Source organism: Phoenix dactylifera, chromosome 2, assembly GCF_051530095.1.
Source record: "Phoenix dactylifera cultivar Ajwa chromosome 2, Ajwa_hap1_PhDact_Kaust_v1.1, whole genome shotgun sequence".
NCBI classification, from domain to species: domain Eukaryota; kingdom Viridiplantae; phylum Streptophyta; class Magnoliopsida; order Arecales; family Arecaceae; genus Phoenix; species Phoenix dactylifera.
In genome coordinates, this window is record NC_143191.1 from 39,936,211 (window position 1) to 39,951,751 (window position 15,541).

Below are 15,541 nucleotides of genomic sequence, written 5' to 3' on the forward strand. Positions count from 1 at the left end.
TCTAATTTTATTAGATATATTTGTACTTATGATGTATGAAATGCCCGTTTTAGCCAAAAAAAAAAAAAACTTTGCTGCCAATTTGGTTATCGGCGTCGAAGTTTCAATTCACCATGTTTCTTCCCAATATGGTTGTTTGTCCTACTAAAATGTCGTAGGAGAGGAAGGAGAGGAAAATATCATGCCAGCATGCTCATGCTTGCAACGATATGTTCTTTCTTGAGTTGTCTGTCATGCATATCTTTCAAAGTAAACCTATTGTCAATGCTAAAAGAATACGATAACAAAAATAGGTAGATGCCGACGGCAAGTCTAATAGACAATAAAAGAAGCTCAAGAAATATTTCTGTTATACATTATAACTCAATACGCTAGATTATCGCCTCTACAACTCTTGTTTGATACACCCCTCTTGATACACTTTACTCTTTATATCGAGTTCTAGAGAAAGTAATGCAAAAGATGCATCAACTAAAAATGAACTCTTCTTGAAGTAAGACAAATGATACATGTCTGTTAAATTTGCAAGTCTTGAATGCTACTTCATTGCTAACTATTATCGCCATTAGAAATCGGCTAGCGAGTTGGAGAGGTCCAGCCAGGTGACAAGGAATGCAGAATCTTCCAACGTGTTCAGCTTGGCAAGGATCAAATACATCACAATGCCTTATTCACAAGGCTAGGTACTGAGAAGAACCCACAACAAACAAGAGACATAGGTAACAAGCACTAGAGCTTAAGACAAACAGTTGGACGACAAAAGATTACCATAGAACCAAGGTTACATGAGTACCAGGCTAGTCATCTAGTTAGAACTTACAGTCCTCTGCACACTGAGAGCTCCCACAAGTACCTCAAACCTCACCAGTGCACTCTCTCAAGCAACTGTACAAGCCTTCTTCATACACCCCGCCATGAGTCCATTTTTATCCCATTTAACTTTGGAGATTGGGGTTGTTTCTAGTTTTCCAAATATAGGGCATCAAAGCAGATGAAACCAAAAAAGATGTGATAGAAGAGGGAGACTCTACCTCAATGTAGTGAGTCGAGGTATGAGAAAACTCGGCGGCGATTGTACTGGAGGAGGCTGCCGTAAGTGCGGTCCCACACACCAACAAAGAGAGCCTCCGTGTCAGGGCTAAATGACATGCCTGATATCTCACCAAAGAAATCCAATTCCTGTTGCTTGTTGTACCCACTTCCCACATCAAAAATGTGAACAAAGTCTGCGGGCTCAGCCATTGCCATAAATCTACCATCTGAGGTGAAGCGGATCGATCTTATAGCTCCAAGATTTCCTCTCAAGACGGAAACTGATTTGGAGAGGTTTCGGGCATCCCAAATCCGGCAAGTCTTATCCTGGTTACCGGTGGCGAATGTCCGACCATCCGGGTTCCATGCTGAAGCAAATGAGTAGTCCAAGTGTCCATGCAAAACCTGGATAGTCTGTAAGAACCCAAGCATCAGCATACCCAGTTTTTGAAGTTCATTCTCCGGTAGTCACAGTGATCACAGTGGGATAAAGGCAAGTATGCTGATTACCTTTCCAGTATGAGCATCCACCAACAATCCTTGAGGGTCGTCTCCCACAATGACAAGAACCTTTCTATCAGGACTGAGTGCTGTATGCTGGCAAAAGAATTGGAAGAATAAGGACAACATTATATCTTCCACAGCCATTTATTAGAAAAATGAAACATATGGTTTCCAGAACTCAGATTTGACAGCAATCCAGCGCCAAGATCCTATAAGGTGGCACGAATCAAAATTGCAATTTTCTTCTTCACTCACATTGTTCATTGCTAACTATACATTTTTGATCCTCTGCTATTACTAATTTTCCCCAAAACAGTTGAGAGGTGGTCCGCTTCAAACTTTTAAAAAGAACAAGTCATAGCATTCAATGAAAACTAACAATGGCATTCCTTTACCCAGACTACCACTTTTAACCAAGTATGCGCATCAAAGAGAAACAAGAACATTTATGGCTTACATTCACTGGCCACTCAAAATGGAAATGCTTGGAAAGTTGAAACTTCTCCATGTCAAAATCTCTAACTCCACAGTCATTGTTTGAAGCCATAAAGCGTACAGCTCCACTGCAATGTTTTAAGATGGATGAGCTACTGAAATATTCAAAAAGGAAATAGTAAACAGAGAGAAAAGAATGATAAGACACCTGGAACTGTCATATATCTCTACAGCATTTGTAATTGCATTGTCATCATAAGTTGTCCGGGAGCAAAAGCTCACTCCAGGTCGATCCAGATACTAACAGTTCCCATGTCAGCAACATAGCATGAATAAACAAAGTACATTCCAAAAAAAAGGAAAAAATCATTTTGAAACCTTACCGTCAATAACCTAAATATTTTATTATTCATGTCATGAAATGCATTGATGTTTCAAAAGGCAATAGCATCAAGTTTATCCTTATGTTTTATCAGTGTCTATGTCATGGTTTTACATGATGACACGTATCATGTCAGGCCAGTACTAGCACGTAGCACTTGGTCAATAGGGCATCCATCAAATCCCTTTTATTCTTTTTTTAAAGTCATTTTTATTTGTTTCAGCACGGGGCATGCCATGCTGCCATGCCGGCTACTGGTGGGCACACCATGTGCCAGTGACACTTAAATCCTCCGTCCATGGCATGGAGATATCACTAAGTCACAAGTTAATGAAAGATATCTAAAGCAGGCTTAAATGCATAGGATATAATTTTCATATTTAACATGACACGAGGACCTTCCAGTGGTGATGAGAGAAGTCAAAAACTTCACAACCAAGTTAGTAAAATGGGTTCTAGTAAAGAGGCATATTAGCAGAAACCCAGATTTTGGACCGGACCACCATGTAGTCAGATGATCATTTGTATTTTGTCTGATAGTAGCAGGATGATAACCAAAACCTCCAATATGAGACAATCTAAGAACTGATTAGGGTTAGAGTCCACTGCTCAGATGGTTGCGAATATATGCAACTTTATGATAATTGGTTTAGACAGTTTTACCATCAAAACTTGAGAAAATAACTCAGCCATTAAACTATTTGGTATTTATCATACAATATAGCAACAATTAAAAAAGAACTCATTAATTGCTATATTAAACAGCCTTGGAGGGTTTATCCTCTTGGAAAGCCGATAATCTGCTTTATTCACATGAATATAAATTAAAAATGATTGACAAGTTTGCACAACATGCAGCAAAACAACATAAAAGTTCAAGTAATGAAGAAGATATGTTGTTTCAACCATAGAAACAATAACTACACAAATAGTGACTAACAATATTACATGCTATGGAAGAAGCACAGGTTGGAAGATTCATTAGCAATATTGGTAATTTTTTGCATCTTCCTAGCTCTTTTTATTTCTTGTAAGGTAATCTAAGTCAAGTGAGAAAATTACCTTACAAATAAGTTCCCCCTGAAAGCCACCAGCTATAAGTAACTTATCCTTTACTGCTAATGTACTAACTTGAGTCTGAGAAAATCCTTCCAATAAATTCCCTGGGTGTTTCTGGACCAAAACAGAACAGCATAAAAAAATAAGAAGACGACAATCCTCTGCACAAGGTGATCTAAGAAAAACTTTAGCCTTAATTGAAATATATGATTTGAAGAATATATGTAGCAAAATTATAGACAAGAAAATATGCACCTCACATGGTGCCACATGCCCTGAAACATTTAGAACTTCAGACTTCTTACAACTTAATGATGACCAATGAATGACTGAGAAGTGTGACATAAGGTAGACATTATGTTTTGATGTAGCCCAGACCAAGTTCCTAAGCTGCAAGGAGGGAAAAAAAAAAAGCAAGTCAGTTATTCATCTTCCAGAGTACAAATTGAATAGCATACCTGAACCATTATTTCGCAAAAAATAATTAATACGTGAACCTTCTGATTGCCACTACACCAAAATGCAAAGGGATCATGATCTTGTTTAGGATCATATAGGTGATTTTCAAATGATGGTGGTTACAGTATCTTCATTGAATTGAGGTAACTACGACATAGACTGGAAGCCAATGATAAATTGGCAAAATAAAAAAAAAGGATCTAACAGAATCTCTAAAAGCATTGATTCAGAAAATAAAATTAAAAGTATAATATAATTTCAACAACACTTGTCCCATCTATCCGGGTCATAACTATAAGATCAAGTATGTACTCTGGGGAGAAACTAGGGAAAGTGAAGCATTGAAATGGCACCAATTACATGCACCCTCATCTAGAACATACAAACCTAACACTTCATCCTGGTAACCACTTATAGAATTTGAATAGATCAAATTCAAGTAAAGAAAGAACAAAAAATACTAAAAATGAAACCAAAACTGAAAGGAGATCACTAACATAAGATTCAGCAAAAGTGCTTTTTAAAACTAATTTAGCCTATATAAAAGAGTGTGAATTCATTGAATTGCTCCATATTGCTATGCCAGGTGATGTGGATAATCAAGCACCAAAAGTGGAATCCAAGTTAAGAACACACCTTAGAAGGTGTATCTCAGTCTAAGATGATAAGAACTATAGACACTTGATCATGTTTCCCAAGCCCCAATGGAATCTGGTGAATGTTATAACACTGCGATCAAAATATGTCCTAACTTATCCCCATGAAGTGGGTACTAACTACAACACAAGCAGATGGGTTATTTGTAATCAACTATTTGCACATATCAAGTCTATAATCCATCTGGTAAGACTAGTGGACAAGTGGCATATGCAAAAAAATCGATGCATGGGTGACATATAACCTTGAGATATATGTGTCTACTACAGTAAACCACTGAAAATTGGCTCTTGGCAAATGTCACTGGCAAATCAGGTACATAAATAGCTATAATGACCACTAGCACATAGCACTATGTGAACCCCCTTGGACATTACTTGAACAGATTTTGTGCACAGGGACATAGAGAAGAAAATTAATCATGACATTCAGCACTAGAATATCATCTGTACCATTTAACATTATGACAGATCAAAATATTCACTTTCTACAACACATGTAAACACTAACATATGTAATTAAAGCTGCTAGCATCTGTAATCCATTATCATCCAACATGAAAAATTGACAAACCCTAATAATATCTTTTCTTCACATCTCTCTTTCTATCAAAAAAGGAATGCATCTCATTCACCTTAAAACAAATGGCAACATGAGAGCCACAGAAATATTCATTCAAGTAATTAAAAAACAGCCATTATCTACTGCAAGAAAACTAAGCAGAATGAGAGTACTTTCTTCGAAAACCAATGATAAGTTTCATGAATGTTATTTCTAACAATAAGGTTTTTGATGCAAATCCAACCTGCAATTTAGAAACAGTAAACTATCATCATATCAATGAGAGCTTTGCATATATATTAATTATCATTGTAGGAGAAAGCAGATCTTTGTTGCAAGATAACCAAAATAGTTAGGCAAAATTGAATGAGCATAACAAATTTAGAAACCGCGATATAAAACTAAAATTATCATTCCTTACCTGAAAATGAAGAATAGTTGATTTCACAGATCTTGTATTGCGCCAAAACTCATAATACAATCCTCCTTTCTTGGTTGGTTTACAATCCTAGATATGAAAGAAATCAATTAAAGAAAAGGAATGAACAAAATAATACAAAATGAATATAGAGGCATGCAATATGATACCTTTTCTGATGCTTCTCCAGAATTGGGAATGTTCTCATAATTCTTATATTGTTCCAATCTAGTTTGTCTGTACCTTTCCCTTGTTATACTTAGCCTATCCCAAGGTATTCCTTGTATATCCTCTCCTTTCCTTGCTTGTGCAGATGAAGTATCTGTCACCTTACCATTCTGTACCAAAATAGAAACCTTGCTTTACTGAATCACATGCATATTACCTTATTGGATATAAGAATGAGGTAAAGAAATAAGTGCTCTTGATCAAGAAACATATAAAATAAAACAATGGATCCAGACCACTAGACATCCCCCTTTTTTCATTTGGCTCAGAAGTAACTGAGCATCTAGCAATATAGGACCATCTTTTAAGAAGACGAGCATACCAACTGGCCATATTCTTCATCATCAGAATCTGAATCTCCCATTCCTCTTCCATGATACTCTTCATCCATGTCACCATCCATATCAGCCATTTCATACTCATCAGCCATTCCGTCAATGTCATCCTCTTGGTAGTGAGACATGTCCTTCTTAGTATAATGTATGTCTCTGCAACGACCAAGTCTAGGTAATAAATTTCAAGCATTCAAGAGAGCTAGAAAGGGAGGGAGGGATGAGTGTATGCGTGCACATGCATGGTATCAAGGTCCACTCAAAATGGGGAAAGAGTTACTGCATCATTTTTCAAGAATACGATATGTGCTCACCACCATAAAAATATGTTGACATGAATGAGCTCCTAGAGTAACAAAATAATTTACCATGGTTGCAAAGGATTTAAAAATTACCTACATAAGAATGACAATCTCAACTTATGACAAAGACAACATAAAGTAAACTTGATTAAGAATGACGAAAAAGTTCCTCTGACAGTTAAGATATTTATTGAAGAAAGAAAAAGACAAAAAAGAAAAAAACTTCGACCAACAATTTCAGCATTAACATGGATAATAATAACTCCCTTTAATATTTAGCCAAGGGGTATTTTTGCATATATTCTAGGAGGCTTCCATAATTGATCGAGCTCCTGCAAATCCTAAAATAATATGTGTACATTTACTGTTGACCTCATGTTTTACAACTTCATGAATTTAAGTTTTTAGGAACTGTTCTGGCAATATTCTAAGTCTTAGTTTCCCTAGTTAGAGTGCCATATTGCAACTATAAATTGGGTTAAGAGTCTTAGAATTAAGTAGGTTATGTTATTAGGTGTTTTATGTCAGTATTTTTAGGGTATGTTGATATGTTGATACTTCTCTATTACTCTTGAATAGAATTTATATCAGCGTTATGCTGTCTAATTCTTTTCTTTCTAAAGCTTACACCCTATAAGCATCCACAATGCAACAATTTCTCCAGCCAACTTAAAAACTGGTCAAGAGGCTGCTAATGAGTGATTACTGGACATAGGCTCTGATTGAACTTGTGTTCTAAGACTTCAAAATGAAATTCGGAAAGGTCAAAACAAACAAGGCTTCCAATATTAATGACCAGTCAGATAATGTAGAGCTGACATAACTATAGAACGCTAACAGTTCATTCGGTTGGGGTATGTTAGATTACGGGGTAATCTGACGATTCTTGGAAATCATTTATCTAGAAAAATGATTGCAAAAAAAATATAAAGTTTACCACGTTGGTTGGTAGAAAAATTACTCGGAAAAATGACATCGAAAAAAAATCGCTATGTTTGGTTAGAGGTAATCTTATATAGAAATATTGCCAAATTTTCAACAATACCCTCTGATAAATAATTCAAATAATAACATTTTTTCTCAGTTCATTTATTGGCCATTTATGGCCCACTTACATAAACACTGTCAATATCGGAATTGTACTCACCCGCATCGCGTGGTGATACTCCTACGCAAGGTTCGGGGCAGGTCGTCGCGATCCGAGTGACGGTGGACCAGTGTGCCTTTTATAATTGCAGGTTTCTTGGATGGCAGGTACTGTCCATCCCTCTTCTTAGGTAGCTTGGACCTATTTCCTACTCTGTTTATTGCATCAAAATTGCCCAAAGTATATCACATGTGCACATCTAATTGCAATCACCTAGAATTGGGGACACCAATCTTGCTTGACTCGTCCGGACATCTAGCGATATAAACAAATATGCAATTTATGTCTTGCTTAGGGTTTGCTACTGCTTGTGTAGCTGTTTGTTGACGAGGTGCATTGAGGTTTTGATCTCCTTATCCGGAATTTCGATTTTAATTTAATTAAAGGGGACTATCTTGCTCTTATTAATGTATTAAGTATATTATTATTTATATATAATTAATCAATATATTAATATAATTATAATACATTAATATAATTCATATCAATTATATTAATATAATTCATATCAATTATATTAATATAATTAATATAACATAAGTGAGGGCATTTGCATCAAAAAATGATATTTTCTGATTACCGCCACTCGGTAATCTAGAGTGCGAAAACAAAGACCACCCCCAGATGGTACTTGTTTTACTTTTTCTTTTAAGAAAATATATATAGGACCTACTATTTATTTTACCATTTCTTTCATCCACCTTTTGTACCAAACATGATAATCTGATATAGGATTTATTGTCCCATACTAGATTACCCCCAACGAGATGAGCACTAAAGGTATTACAAGATGTCAGACTGACCGCCAATAGAGATATGGAATGCTACCATAACCATAAGGGTAAGTTTAAGATGAACATAGAAGGAAATGTGGTAATCTAGTGAAGCCTATTGGATGCCACCTAAGGTTTATTCGATCCATGTTTGGATAACATAACGACGTACTATAGGATAGCCTCCAAAGGTCATATGCATTCAAATGGCATTAAAGTCAGAGAGAAGGAGACCAATTAGGATAGTAGAAGCTATCAAATTTCCAAGTTGATGGGGAACATGTAATTGAAAAAGGACCAATAAAGGTTAAACATCTACATCCACAATAGAAAGTCTACCACCTCTTCCATTTGGCTATGCCAATCAACACGAAGACAATTAAAGTCAAAGCCTTCAATGACGTCATCAATGCACTCATGCAATAAGAGTGAAAAAGAATGTTTAATGGATTCTCCACCTTATGGACTACTGTACGTCCTTGAACAGCTCAGTACGGGGCATGTCGTACTGTATAGGATCGGAATTAGTACAAACATCATATTCCGATCCGTACAGTTTCCATACCAACCCGTGCCGAAATATACCAACCCGTACTGAGATATACCAAGATATAAAGAGTAAAATAGCTTGAGAGTTGATTTGGTACAAGGTATGTACCGTATCGTACCAATCCATACTATACCAAACTGGATATATACTGATACAATACCCAAGATATACCATTTTGGTAATGGACTATATACCAGTGCAGGGCGTACCAAGTATCGGTACCCCTCTGTACCGTATACCGCTACTAAATCAATGTAGTACGGTACGCTCCGTATCGTCCAATTTGGTGCAGTATGGCATATCTTAATGGTATCTCATACAAAGATTGCAGACCTTACCCCATCTAGATGCATGAGCAATTACGTTTGAGATAACGAAAAGGGACAATAGATCAACTCCCATCTATGATACCCTGATCCGATCAAGGATTTCCCACCTCATTCTCTTTCGAGAATCACTATCCAACCTCTACATAAGGGCACAATTTGGGCACTGGATTAACAAGATCACAAAAACTATCCAAATTTCATATTGCAGGATGGGGAATGGTAGGATGAAAAATGGCAATCGTCTAAAAGTAGCCATTTAAAGGGGAGTTCCCTTCAAATGCCCACTTAGTCAGACATGAAATATCTATAGGGGTGAACATGTAACAGCCCAAAAGATTGCAGGGGTCAATGTGCAAATACATTCATGGTAATTTCTACATGCTCATGTGCATGCTTCCTGGTGTAAATGAAATAGAATAGAATACTATTAGTTGCACTACTTAACCTTGTTTGAAACATGAGTATCAACATATTCTTTGGAGGTAACCAAGTCATCTATCCACACCGTATATATTCTTTGTAATATAAAGTATAAATGTTTTAGACTCCCTAATCTCTTACCTAAGATGACAATTAAAAATCCCATAAGGAGTCAAATTGACGCTCACCAAAAAAGATGAAGTTTAACAATGTTTTTTTAGGGAAGAACAAGCTCTAGATTAATTAATTCGAAACGTTTGTTTTGGTTCAAAGAGAGAAAGTTGAAGCATGCATGCACGCACTGAAGAAATAAAGGCGAGTGTGATGTTTAAAGTTCTATATAGAGTGGCATCCTTCAATTATACCTGCCTTCAAGAACGATATCTAAACCATATAGTCAATCTAAGTCACAAACCATAATCTCAAACTGAGACATCTCAAAAAAATTCATGCCCGTGGACAAGTAATTAACACACACAAAAAAAAGGAGAGGAGGAATATCATTTGCACTGAAAAGCTTCAAGTTACCTAGATGTACAAGATTTCAGGCACACAGGTGAATGATCAAAACCAAATGAGATTTTCATTAGCCCAATCTAAACAGCCACTAGAAGACCATTGGGAATAACCATCGATAGACATACAAGAAAAATATGCCTCCTATGCTAAAAATAAGACCTGTGATTGTTTCTTCTAAAAATCAGCATATGAACCCTAAAATTAACATGAAACATTAAAAAAGGGGAAAAAGAGAAAGTGAGACATGTATCATATTGCTTTCATCCATCAAAGAATTCAAGATTTTTTTTTGCAAAACAAAAAAAAGAATTTTAATCCTTATACTATGCTAGACTAACACAACACCACCATCCGACTTCAGAACCAAAATTCCAGGTAGAGAATCATGATAACTTCCAGGTAACGCAGCATGAATAAGAACCTTGGATCTAAAAGAGAGAGAGAGCACATATTTCCAAACCCAATTTGAACCCAAAGCAGAGATTGCACTAAATCTTTCTCTTTTCTTCCCGATTTTTTCACTAAAGATCGCCAACAAACCAATTTAAGTCATAATTCTTGAGTCCAGACAAAGAGATCAGAGAGAAACAAAATCCAAATTCTTCCGTGAAGATTCCCAAGTTCCCATTTGAAACCTAAAATTCGAGTGCAATCGAAGAACCTAAACATAAATTTCAAGATTTAAAAATGTTTCACACCTCTTCCAGGGATCGAAAGCCCTCAGATCGCGATGGGGGTGAGAATCCGCATCGGATGGGGCGAGAAATCCAAAAGATTCCACGCGTTCCGACAGTGGAATCGGAGGAATTCCAGTTGGTTCCCGTAGATCTGGGGCTTCTTTTAGGTTTCCTTTTTCTATTTTCTTTCCATAATTTCCCCGACCGCGAAGGGAGGAGAAAATTTTAGGCACCTGCACGGTACGGTGGATTAAAATAAAAAGAAGACGTTCATGGGACAACTATTTTTCCCCTAGTAATCTTAACAAAACTACGAAAATGCCACCCGTCGGTGCTGATCGCCCCGGGGTAGTTCTAAATACACCCCCCCGATTGCTCAGGACACCCCCCAAAAACCAAAAAAAAAATACCCAAACTAACCTTTAGTGTAATTACCATATTGCCCTTGAAATTTTCTCAGTACACCCCCCTTCCTCCTCCTCCGTCTCCTCCTCCGTTTCGTTTTGAAAAGGAAAAAAAAAACCACCCCTCAAACCCCCCTTAAACCCCTCGATCCATTTACATCGTTTAGGCGATCTTTGAAGGAGATTTAAGCCCCATTCGAAGCATGGACAAGCAACTAGTGATTTGGGACGAAGAATCGGCCGCAAAGGTACGTGTTCCACCTTGTTTCGAAAGTTTTTTTTTTTCACGGTTCGTGCTCCGTTCGGCACTGGATCGCCGAACAAAAGGCTTCTGTTCGGCTGCACAGTGCCGAACAGAAGCCTTCTGTTCGGCAACGCTCTACCGAACAGAAGGCTTCTGTTCGGCTGCACAGTGCCGAACATAAGGCTTCTGTCCGGCACACTGCAGCCGAACAGAAGGCTTCTGTTCGGCACTCTGCAGCCGAACAGAAGCCTTCTCGTGCCAAATCGCGTGCCGTGCTGAATTTTGTGCCGAACAGATCCTCTGATTCATTAATTCTTGGTGATAAATTATTTTATATGTAGGGCTATGCTACAACCGAATCGAGTATAATTGGATCAGAATTTGTACTGGATTACACAAGCGAATTTACAACTTACGAGGTATTATAATATATTGTGCAATTTTGTATTAGTTTAGCGAGCTATTTTTACAACTGTGTACTTACATAAATTGTTTAATGTATAGATCTTCAAGAGTAGAGAGGACTTGTGTAATTGGTGTCGTGAAGCTGGGAGGCGAAATGGTTTTGTTGTTGTAATCAAATCATCCGATGCAGGTACCATTTCTAAGAAACCCAGAATTACGTTAGGTTGTGAGAGGGGTGGGACGTACCGAACCACAAAAGAAAAGCGAATAAAGACTGCCTGTGGGACAAAGAAGTGTGGATGCCCTTTTGCATTAAGAGGAAAGAAATTGGATACTGCGGATGATTGGATATTACTGGTCGTATGTGGAGTGCACAATCATCCCGCTGCAGAGAATCTGGAGGGGCACTCATATGCAGGGAGATTATCTGAGCAGGAGACGGAATTGTTAGTGGATATGTCGAAGAGTTTGGTTCGTCCAAAGGACATATTATCCACATTGAAGGAAAGAGATGCCCTCAATGTTACGACTATCAAGACTATCTACAATGTACGTCAACGATTTAAGGTTGCAGAGAAAGCCGGGAGGTCTGAAATGCAACATCTATTAGGTAAATTATCAGAGGCTAAATATATTGAGTGGCATAGGAATTGTACTAATACGGATGTTGTGCATGACTTATTTTGGGCACACCCTGGCAGCATTGATTTGTTCCGTGCATTTCCCCGTGTGTTGATAATGGATTGCACGTACAAGACGAATAGGTATCGTCTTCCGCTCTTAGAGATTGTGGGGGTGACATCTACTGACATGACATTTTCAGTTGCTTTTGTATACTTAAATTCTGAGGGGGAAGAAAGCTATACTTGGGCATTAGAGAGATTGCGCAGTGTCATAGCTGATGATGTTTTGCCTGAGTTGATTGTTACAGATAGAGACTTGGCTTTGATGAATGCAATTCATAGAGTATTTCCTACTGCTAGACATTTATTATGTAGATGGCATATTAGTAGGAATGTTTTGGCCAAGTGCAAAAAATTTTTCGAATTGAAGGAGAAATGGGATAAATTTATTATGAGTTGGAATGTACTAGTGCTGTCCTCCACGGAAGACGAGTATAATGATCGCTGGAGTGCACTGCAGAGAGAGTTCGGTACCTATCCAGATGCACTACAGTATGTGTCAGATACTTGGCTGAGCAAATACAAGGAAAGATTTGTTGCGGCGTGGACTGATACATGCAGGCACTACGGAAATGTGACGACAAATAGGTATCACAAATAAAGACTCATTTAAATTTAATTTGCCTCAATTCTTATATCTAACTTTCATTTGTTTACTAGGGTCGAGAGTGCACATGCAAAGCTCAAAAAGCAGCTTGGATCAAGCCAAGGAAGTTTCGAGTCATCTTGGACTAGAATACATGGATTGATTGAGTTGCAGCACAGCTCCGTTAAAGCCTCATTGGAGAAGAGTTTATTGGTAGTGCAGCACAACTTCAAGCCAGCTGAATTCAAAGAGTTGCGAGGTTTCATATCTATAAGTGCGTTAAATCATGTCCTCGCCCAATCGAAACGAGCCAATTCAGTTGGGTTTGATGATTCAAATTGTGGGTGCGCTATTCGACGCACACATGGTATACCATGTGCTCACCAGATTGCGCGGTACAGGGTGGAAGGTCGGCCCATTCCTCTCGACTGCATAGATCCTCATTGGAGGAAACTTGATATTCTGCCTACCCCCCCCGTGCAGCCAATTCAGTTGAGTTGTGATGCAGAGTTAGATTTGATTGCGCTACGATTCAAGAAGTTAGATGGGGCTTCTCAATTGCAGATGATCAAGAAGTTACGAGAGATTGCAAGTCCAGATAGTACACCTCTTTTAGAGCCTGCAAAACGGAAGACCGGTTCACGTGGGCGCGCTTCACTGAAGGTTGATACGTCTACTCGACGTGACCCGTCTGCGTTTGAGTTGGTTCTATCTGGACAGGATAGTTATTCACCTGGTGTTGAGAAAGTTACCATCCGCAATCCATCTACTCAGATTCAAAAGAGACGGCCCAAGCAAAAGGTAAGTACCAAATATTTATTTCCTTACAATAGGTATCACAACGTCTACGGGACGGTCCGTGCCGTGCCGGTATGTCATGTGCCGATACGGGACATGTCGGGACGTGCCGTGCCGAGATGTGCCGATACGGGACATGTCGGGACGTGCCGTGCCGAGATGTGCCGATACGGGATGTGCCGTGCCGAGATGTGCCGATACGGGATGTGCCGTGCCGAGATGTGCCGATACGGGACATGTTCTGCCATTGTTACATATTTTCTATCATTTGATATTATTTGCAGATTTTTCGTACTAGAGCCCAGTCACATACGCCCATTATCTATATTGATGCTATTCCTTCTGCCTTGAGACCATACATCCAGCATATCAAGGATGTAAGCTGATGGGAATTGCGGATTTAGGGCAATAGCTGACTTACTGGGATTTGGAGAAGATGACTGGGTGCGTGTTAGGAAGGATTTATTGCAAGAGTTGCAATGTCATTCGGACCACTATCGCACATTATATGGTGTGGAAGGGACGATTGCTGAGATCACTCATGCATTATCATATTATGATGATTGTCCACCATATGACAGATGGATGACTATGCCGGACATGGGTCATCTTATAGCATCCTGCTATAATGTTGTCCTATACCATCTCTCGTTGCAACAATGTCTGACCTTCCTACCTCTCCGTTCTGTGCCAGTACCTCTTCTATCCCGCAAAGATATCGCTATCGGATTCGTAAATGGAAATCATTTTGTTGAGGTACTACGTTCACAACACTTGCGAATATTTAATTTTGCTTATTTAATTTTGCTTATTTATAATTTTGTAGCTATTAATATTTTCTTATTTCTAATTTTGAAGGTGTTCTTGTTGCCGGGACATCCCGTTCCGCCAGTAGCGACCAACTGGCGAAAATATCATCTTCCTTGTGCTACCGGATGGGAAAATTCATATGAAGCACGGATTCAACAGTTCAAAGAGAGCATCTCACCTAATGTTATAATTAGCGAGACAGTAGAGTTAGATTGATTATTTATATATGTACAATTTTTGAAAGTTGTAAATTTTTTGGGGCTCTTAGAGTCATGTACTGTGAAACTCCATCATCAGCTGGGAATACATATGACGACTGTTGTTTCCGTTGAGATTTCAGATGTAAACAGAAACATACTTAAGAGCTGGTGGGAGCAAACAAATCAAACAGGGGAACTAATAGACCTTTCTGATGTACAAGAACTTAACGGTGACAAGCTTGAGCAGATGATTAACACATTTGTTGGAAAAGAGGGCTCTGTGATGTTCTTGGTTAAGAGGTTAATCGGCTGCCCTCTCCTTGCAAGGCCAGGTCTTGCCACTGGCACCCTCTTAGGCTTTGCTGCCTTTTTTGGAGGGGAACTTTGTCCAGGGTCAGCTTTGATTGGAACAACATTTGGAGGTACCTCAGGGGGAGGTGGAGGCAGAACATCAGTCGTATCAGATTCAGGGTCAAACCCCCCACGGGACTCCATCTCCTCAGGGGGAGGTGGAGGCAAGACAGTAGAGTTAGATTGATTGTTTATATATGTACAATTTTTGAAACTCCATCATCAATATAAATCAAAAAATATCTGTCTTCGCATTGTTAGATTGATTGTTATGTG

The 15,541-nt window shown here is 38.5% G+C and overlaps 2 protein-coding genes and 1 long non-coding RNA gene across 5 annotated transcripts; 2 read left to right on the plus strand and 1 right to left on the minus strand.

Annotated features, from left to right (window-relative positions):
- Positions 1–296: 296 nt before the first annotated feature.
- LOC103710646 (putative WD repeat-containing protein C2A9.03) lies at positions 297–11,106 on the minus strand. 3 transcript variants are annotated; one of them, XM_008796466.6, is made up of 10 exons: positions 10,806–11,106; positions 6,058–6,223; positions 5,678–5,845; positions 5,511–5,597; positions 3,668–3,802; positions 3,416–3,526; positions 2,180–2,271; positions 1,994–2,099; positions 1,543–1,629; positions 297–1,446 (listed from the first exon to the last, which is right to left on the minus strand). In XM_008796466.6, exons 2-10 carry the CDS (start codon positions 6,196–6,198, stop codon positions 1,033–1,035), a joined length of 1,341 nt encoding a protein of 446 aa, XP_008794688.1. In that variant the 5' UTR covers positions 6,199–6,223; positions 10,806–11,106; the 3' UTR covers positions 297–1,032. The 3 variants fall into 3 exon arrangements, with proteins under 3 accessions (XP_008794688.1, XP_038983062.1, XP_038983065.1); XM_039127134.3 differs by lacking the exon at positions 10,806–11,106 and adding an exon at positions 10,529–10,781; XM_039127137.3 differs by lacking the exon at positions 10,806–11,106 and adding an exon at positions 7,517–10,500.
- Positions 11,107–11,141: 35 nt separating this feature from the next.
- On the plus strand, positions 11,142–14,290 carry LOC149768319 (protein FAR-RED IMPAIRED RESPONSE 1-like). Its single transcript, XM_089928168.1, has 5 exons — positions 11,142–11,436; positions 11,774–11,851; positions 11,937–13,108; positions 13,181–13,907; positions 14,189–14,290. Exons 1-5 carry the CDS (start codon positions 11,392–11,394, stop codon positions 14,288–14,290), a joined length of 2,124 nt encoding a protein of 707 aa, XP_089784294.1. The 5' UTR covers positions 11,142–11,391.
- A 1-nt stretch (position 14,291) lies between these two features.
- LOC149768320 (uncharacterized) lies at positions 14,292–15,169 on the plus strand. The gene is made up of 2 exons (XR_016399357.1): positions 14,292–14,660; positions 14,763–15,169. It is a non-coding gene; the product is annotated as an uncharacterized LOC149768320 (long non-coding RNA).
- Positions 15,170–15,541: the final 372 nt, after the last annotated feature.

Bases quoted from the DNA above. Each gene is read 5' to 3' on its own strand.
- LOC149768319 (XM_089928168.1), top strand. From the start codon at position 11,392: ATGGACAAGCAACTAGTGATTTGGGACGAAGAATCGGCCGCAAAG. The intron at 11,852-11,936 runs GTATTATAATAT...TTTAATGTATAG, and splicing joins GCGAATTTACAACTTACGAG to ATCTTCAAGAGTAGAGAGGA. The intron at 13,109-13,180 runs GTATCACAAATA...TTTGTTTACTAG, and splicing joins GGAAATGTGACGACAAATAG to GGTCGAGAGTGCACATGCAA.
- LOC103710646 (XM_039127134.3), bottom strand. From the start codon at position 10,557: ATGTGCTCTCTCTCTCTTTTAGATCCAAG. The intron at 2,100-2,179 runs GTGTCTTATCAT...AAAACATTGCAG, and splicing joins GAGATATATGACAGTTCCAG to TGGAGCTGTACGCTTTATGG. The intron at 1,447-1,542 runs GTAATCAGCATA...GGGTTCTTACAG, and splicing joins TGGATGCTCATACTGGAAAG to ACTATCCAGGTTTTGCATGG.